The sequence below is a fragment of the Protobothrops mucrosquamatus genome, unplaced genomic scaffold (genome assembly GCF_001527695.2).
Source record: "Protobothrops mucrosquamatus isolate PMUCROS unplaced genomic scaffold, P.Mucros_1.0 scaffold13, whole genome shotgun sequence".
Classification (NCBI taxonomy): domain Eukaryota; kingdom Metazoa; phylum Chordata; class Lepidosauria; order Squamata; family Viperidae; genus Protobothrops; species Protobothrops mucrosquamatus.
This window is the reverse complement of record NW_015386400.1, coordinates 530,797-538,463: the sequence shown is the minus strand read 5'-3', so window position 1 is coordinate 538,463 and position 7,667 is coordinate 530,797. Positions and strand designations below refer to the sequence as shown.

The 7,667-nt window shown below is 36.7% G+C and overlaps 1 protein-coding gene across 1 annotated transcript in view; it reads right to left on the bottom strand.

Moving 5' to 3' along the window:
• The window catches only part of GPR158 (G protein-coupled receptor 158), a 131,292-nt gene that overhangs the window by 102,121 nt on the left and 21,504 nt on the right, over positions 1–7,667 (bottom strand). The window contains exon 2 of the mRNA XM_015810670.1: positions 6,818–6,923. Within this exon, the coding sequence (XP_015666156.1) occupies positions 6,818–6,923 (106 nt within the window). The remainder of the gene's footprint in view (positions 1–6,817; positions 6,924–7,667) is intronic.

The following is a 7,667-nucleotide window of genomic DNA, read 5'->3' as shown; positions in this document are numbered from 1 at the left end:
CCCCTCAACTGAAGGAGAGAGCGGGTCACCCTGAAGAGGGTGGCCGGGCGATTATCTGATGACGCAATGAGGGTGGAGTAGTAGTTAGACCTCGCCACCCTCATCGCCACTAGGTAGGATCTAACCTGCATCCTTACCTGTGCTCGATCGGATTCGGTTCGGCTCGCCCTCCAACTGCTCTCTAGGCGTCTTTTCCGGCACTTCATCTCTCTTAGCTTTGTTACATTTATCAGTAATTTTGAACTTATACATATCTTAATTGTGTTTACATTCAATCTTATATACATCAATGTCTTGTAGCTTTTTCCCCAGGCTTTAATTTCCCCTCAATATTCAACTTAATATTTGGTATGTTATAATTTCTAAGCTTTAGGTAACTAGAGTTTCCCTTATCACAACTTCTACATTTCCCCCTTTTTATAACAAAATCTAATATTCTAAATATACATCTTATCTATTTGCATATAATCTTATTCTATTTTAAAAATTCTCTTCCCCCCCCACCATATTAAACCAAAAATCTATTAATCTTATTACACATCTTACCTATTCAGTTATAATATTATTTTATTTTCTAAAAAAAAATCTATATTTGACCATCTTCAACTTTCTAATCAATAGTATAAAATCCCCCCTAATAAATCAAAATCCTAATTTCTTTCAGCCTTACTCTGACTTTTTTTCCTTTGCCAACTAACCATCCATGTCAATACTTTTAATTCATCAAACAGTTCTCCCTCTATTATTATGTGTATTATTTGAGTTAAGAAAAACCATTTAATTACAATTTTTGGGAAGAACTAGCTCCATTATATTTCTTTAATCACCTCCCCATTATTTCAGTTTCCCACAGTTGTCCTAATAAGTTTATCTTCCATTTAGTCTGTTCTTCTTCCTTTTCCTCAAGTTTCTTCTGATTTATGAAAAAAATCTTTTCCATTTTCAATGTTGTCACTCTCTTTTCTAATTTCCCCATTGGCTGGATTTGTTGGTCAGTTGGGTCCTCTGTCTTAATATTTAGTTGTTCCATTTCTCCTGTTGCTTTTTCCATTGTTGGGTCTTTGATTGTAGTCAAAATCTGGGTCTGTATATTTAAGCTGGCATCTTGTTCCTTTATGTTGCCTCTCCTTTTGTTACATGCTGAAAGAACGGTTTCATGTATTGATTTCAATATAGAAAGGAATTTTTCCTGATCTTCATCCATATTCTCTTGATAATGTATTAAATTATGGATTTTAAAATCAAATGTTAGTAGTTTTTGTAGCTAGATGTATGACATCTATTTCACGTGTTGCGAATAGTCTTAAAGTGAAAATTGTTTGGCAGATAAGAATTTATAATCCAAAGTATTCCATCATCTTGTGTAGTAACAAAGACTTCTCATGTAAAGAAATAGAAAAACAGTTTCCCACATATAATTCTGAAAGTCAATAAAGGTTTATCTTCATAGTTCAAACAGGCCAGATAAACCGCCTTGCAGTTATTTCTTTACAGCTGTGTTTCTCACAGATGGTATGTCAAGTCGAGAGGTTTTTTTCTAATTTCTGGGCTTCCAGCTAAGTCTCTTTTAGTCAATAACAAATTGTAATAGCATATTTCACCACAAGATGTCACCAATGCCATTTAAAACTTTTTAAATCCTGAGTTTTAATAATAGTTTTTCAAGGTTTGTTTCTTTTCTTTTTAAATAAAAGCCAATATCTCCAGTAAGAATAGGAAAACTTTTAGTTTCCAGATTTCAAAGGTATATGCATCCAATTAGATTAGAATTCTTCTTATAATTGTTCTTTTCCCCTAGGTAGTCAATTGCCGCTGTTCTTAGAGGGTGGGGTAAGAATTCCCTTCCCTCTCTCCTCACAAGGGGAGATATATTTTGGGCAGCTTTTGCAGGAAAAATATTTAAAGTCTTAAAGAGAAGATTAGATCTCACCCAGTTTCATCCACATTGCTTTAAAGGTGTTTGGTTGTAGTTTTGACTTCAGCTGTCAGCAGCTTAATGACGAACCATATTGCTATGGCCAGTCTTTTACATGGAGAACTGCCCCGGATCAAGCAGGGGTCCTCTCCTTGCTCATCGCCCCTACAGGGTGACTTTCTACTCTTTCCAGGTTCCCCCAGTGGGATAAAACCAGACGCTGAAGACAGAGCTCGCCTCCATGCGTCCGCCAGTGCCACAATGGCAAACCAGAAGCCAGGAGGCTGAGAAGTTTAAGTGCAAAATAGGTGCAGTCTGTGAAAACTTAAAAGCCCTGGTTTGCACTATTTTCAGAACAAAACAAAAATAGCAAATACTGTACTGTAATCATGTCTCTAGAAGGAGAAACAGTAGATTGAATTAGGAGCTCTCACAAATTGTATCTTAAATGGCTGTTCCTCTGGACCGATGTTTCAGTTAGCAGTTTTATGATATGTGGACTTGCTGGCTGGGAAATTCTGGGAGTTAAAGTTCATTCTTCTTAAAGTGGCTAAGGTTGACAAACCCTCCTCTGGACTGAATACCTTAATTATATTGCATTGGGTCTGCTAACACAAAGTTAATCTTCATTGTTGTGTTTTTTAAAGTAAATATTGAATGAGGAGGCTCAGTTCTGGACTCTATATCCTGTCAGGAGCCTAGGTTTAGGAATTTGTCCTGTTGGAATACGTCTGGTATTGTTGTTGTTTTTACTATGAAAAGAATTGTTTCCATTTTTCTTTCAGTACAAATAAAAAACATTTGGATCAAAATAAGCCCCATACTTAAAAGTTAAACCCATTGCCAAGGTGGGTCCCAATTTAGACATGAAGGCTTCATTAGCTAAAAGGGCATGCCTTTGCTATTTTGGAGAATTCACATCCCACTTAAAGTATCAGACTAAGAATAACACAAGGCCCTACTGCCCATTTATCATTTGGCTTATCTCATCTTCCAAATGAAGACTTCCTCCTAAATTTAAAGGGACTCATTATACACCTTCGTTTGTCTGCTCAATGCTCCTTCCCTTCTTTTAGCTGCCTTTCTGTGCTCAACGTGCAAAGCCTTTTCCCCAGCTGCCACACACAAAACCTGCCCGCCACTGTGACCTATTTACTCTGGCTCTGCTCTTTCTGAAAAGAGTGTAAATAGAAACTTAGCCCCTTGGCACCCTCAGTCGGGCTTTCATAACTCAGTCCCAAATGCGAATAGCACCCAGCTAGACTGCCATTCATTAAATGTGCTAAATGTCAAAACCTTGCTGCTTTCATTCACTTTTCATGCTATTATTCTTATTTGCTCGGATCTCTGAACACAGGTTTTGTTATAGAAGCCAATTACATGAAGTGCTTAGATACTCTGAGGTTTGTATTAATTGAGAGAATCAAGAGCTGGTTTCTACGGTAGCAATACAATAGTCTAATTTTGTTATAATTAGCTATTTGCCACAACTTCCCAAATCTTACTTCATGAATGGAAGGAGGAACAGGATACTCTGTAGCTGAAGATCATATAGTACTTCATTAGTGGGTTATCTTTAAGAAAATAAGACATTCAAGAGGATTGCAGTTTCATAACACAGGAAAAAGCAGAGTTGGTTGAGAAAACTAGAATACGGCATAGTAGTTAGGTGTTGGACTAGAATCAGAGAAACTGCCCACCAGATGATTTTGAATAAATGACTTTTAATTTTACCTACCCACATGATTATATAGGAAAAATAGGTGGGAGAATGCTAAATAGGTTGCTCTTTATATCTAATGGGATCTAGTGGGATCCAGATCTAATAATTATCTAATGCACAGTAAGTGAATAATATATTTTTTATTTCCTCAAGGCAGACACATACTTAGTGCTGCCTGAAGTGTCAGGTGATTAGACTTCTCATAAGGCGTTCTTGTTAGGTAGATAGTTGGCCTATCTACACAATTCCTGGAAGAATATCACTAGTAGCCATGCACTTTCTCACACAAAATCTCTCGACTAGAGATTGCACTATATGGTCTTTCTACTCTCTGAGTGAGAAGATAAATAAAGGGCAAATAGCAAGATCCACAGTATATACACAAGAGAGTGCAATACTACTACCCATTTCCTATTCCCTAAACCAGAGATGGCGAACCTTTTAGAGACCGAGTGCCCAAACTGCAACCCCAAACCTATTTATGTATCGTTGGGTGCTGGGTGGGTGTGGCCATTGGGTGGGTGTGGCCAATTGGGTGGGTGTGGCCAATTGGGTGGGAGTGGTCCATTGGGTGGGCATGGCTGCGGTGGTAACAGCAAACTGGGTGGGACTAAAAAGTTCAATCAATCAATTCCAACTTTGCAAGATCTTTTTTTTTCCGCAAGAAGTTGAAATTGACTGATTGATTGAACCTTTTTTTTTTTTGCACACAGCGGCGGAGGCCTAAAGCGAAAAGGTTTTATAAAATCCAGCTGAAGGCCTAGGACTGGGGCAACGGCGCGCATGCCCACAGAGAGGGCTCTGCGTGCCATCTGTGGCACGCGTGCCATAGGTTCGCCACCACTGCTCTAAACTACTGATTCTCAACCTTGGCAGCTTTAAGGTGTGTGGATTTATGGGAGTTGAAGTCCACACCTCTTAAAGTTGCCATAGTTGAAGAACACTGTCCAAAGCTATAAGAATTCCAGGGATTTTATAATTAATGAACATATTTCTTTTTGAATGTAAATAAGGTAAATGCTGCTCCAATCACTCACAACATAGCAGATTCCTAGAGACAGACACCCTTTGCATGTATATTCCTTTAGTTTTTTTGTCTACAAGATGGTTTCTACATTTCTCTCCTTTCGTTCTCATAGAAATCTTCCACCCACAAAATTTGTCTCATCTTCTCTACTGGAAGAATAAATCTTTTCCAAACCTGGGAGCATTTCTATCAGAACTGAGGTGGCTTGCACATATAACAGTAGCCCATGAATTTGCAAAGCCATATTGTGGTCTATAAGCCACAATGAATACACAAAATACCAAACTGTAAGGGGGGATCTCATTGGCAAAAGCAAACAAATATTAACGGTTTGGTAATTCAGATAGTGAAAGATTTTTTTTTTGTTGCCTCAACAGGGAAAAGTAATCTTGTTTTGAGCTTTTCAGTGATGAAAAAAAGGCTAACTAATCTTGGCTATTAAGTTAATATAGCAACAGTAGACCAGTTACCAACAAGAAGCTTACAAATTCATAGCTGATATTGGGGTTGCCATATTCTGGGCTGAAAATATCTGAATAATTACCAGATGGCAGCAAAGAGTTTGTTTTATATGTATCATTGCTGCCATCGTGTGGTGAACTGGAGATTTGCAGCCCAAATCTGGTAGCAGCATATTGGCAAAAATTGCACAGTATTTTTTTCATTCCTATTTTGCAATATTTTGGCTGAAAATAACACTTATTTACCAACCAACTATAAAATGCTTTTTATGCAAGGCTCTGAATGAATTATAAGAGAGCTAATGCTCAAGAAAAACAAACAAAATACAAAACACCCACCCATGTCGACTATGAAGAAAGATTTGGCTTTCGGAGCAAGTGGGGAAGAATTCAAATTGATTAGCATGGAAAGTAGGCTACTGCTGCTACTCCCACATCAGTAGACTGCAAGACATTTTCTCCTTTTGCTGATCCTCCCCCAGATTTGTAAAAATATCTATTGCAAAGGAATGGTTCTATGTGGCCTCACTCTAAAAAAGCAGTAAGTGCCACATTCTGACATCCAGCCTATTCAGATATTAAACGTCCCTCCAAGCCAGAGGGCTTTCAGGGTCTGATCAAAAAAGTAAAGATGGCGATCATGATGAAACTCTGTCTATGCTTATGTAAGCTGCACATGTAGGGCATATAAAAAAGAGGAAGAGCTATTGCATCTTTGTGGTTGCTGTTTTGATTTTTGTGATCATAACTGTGGATACCTTTTAAGCAAAGATTACTCAGTTGAACAGGCTTTTACCAACATCTCTGCTGTAGAAAGTGTAATGGACATTGTTAAACAATGTGTATTAATGTACATAAATATTTAATCTCAGTTAAATGTGTTAAATGTGTAACATAGCTTCATTTGAAGTACACATAAAGGCCATTTTATTTGTTCATTCATACTCAGAACTCACCCAGTAGCACAAAGGATCTCAGGCCTGGTTTAAAAACAAAAGCCACTGAAAAGCAAAACAATTCCTAAAAATCAAAGTATGTGATGCCCCTCTGATCTAGACCTTTACTTACCTAGAAATACGTCCAATGGCAAACAATACAGAAAGTTAATTGGGAAAAAAGTAAATGAAGGAAGTAGGTCTCTTCTTAAAAATAAAGCAGAGGATAAAGCAGAAACCCTATATTGTCTCATGGCTTTCCTTGTTTATTTTCAACATTGGTACATTGTTCTTGCAATGAGTTTCCAAGATAATGCCATACAATAAGGATATAGAATACCCAAAGATGAAACATAATGATTTTAGGGTTTTAAAATAGTCCTAGAGTCACAAAGTTGAAAGGGAACATTTTGAGAACAGAAGTTGTTTTGCCAACGGGCTTGGGAAATGTGTGATTTTGAAATAAAAAATAAAGGGTCAGATGTCATGAGATTTTTAGTAATCTCTTAGCCAAGATCTCATATAGACCTCATATGGGAATGTGAAATCTCACACAATATTATGTGAGAATGCTAATTTTTCTCAAAATCTTATCTAGATTTTGGCCACTGGCCATTGTTTTAAAATGTTTTTTTACTTAATTTGGCAATTCTATAAGATTGACCAAGAATGTTGTCAGCCTTCATGCAAAATAAAATTTAACATGAAAGACTGCATTATAATCTATGAATTAGTTTTCTTCATATGATTTCTTACCTCAGTATTATTTAAATTGCATGTGTGAGTTCCTGAAAACCAGCCTTCATTTGAACATTGATCAATATCCACTTTCTGTAGATTTACGTCGACTTTCACAACACCCCTGAAAAGAAAGGAAAGAAGATTAATTTGCATAAAACCAGGATACCATTTTTATTTCTATGGAAAGAAATATAAAAAAGCTGTAGTCCATTTTAAGAGCATTTCTGAGAAGATATGATTAGTGAAATGAAGCATCTCCTTCAGTCAATCTAGTTACAAGGGCGAAAACTGCACCAAATATTAATGCCAAAAAAAAAGATACATTCTAATTGGCTGGTATATCATAGTACAACTTTCTTTTACCTCATGCTCTTCAGTTTATTGTATTAAATAATCACCATCCATCATCTGGGCCCAACTGACATGCAACACTATTCAGGATTTATGGTAACTATATTCCAGACTCTCTGGGAATATTAGGTTTGGGAATACTACATCAATGTATGGTGGTTATACAGTGTCTGTTGATCCCTAAGGGATAATTATAATTCCTAATAATAATTCATTCAGAGCTATCATTCAACTTATTTCCAAACCCAGAGAAAGTAAACTTTCATATGCTCTCCTGATTCATCCAAAATCATAAGAAAATGGAGCAGAATTATTGTCTAATTTTATGAACAGAACCTTTCTGTGCCAATAATGATCTGTCTCAGGCAATTGCTTCTTTTCACATACCTAGAAATAGTAGATCTTGCTTATGGAAGTGTCTTGTATACTATCCTTGATGATAGCAGAATTATTTAATTAATTGCAGGTGGATATTAAATCTCTTTTTTTCCTCATTGGTTCAAGCAAATGTACA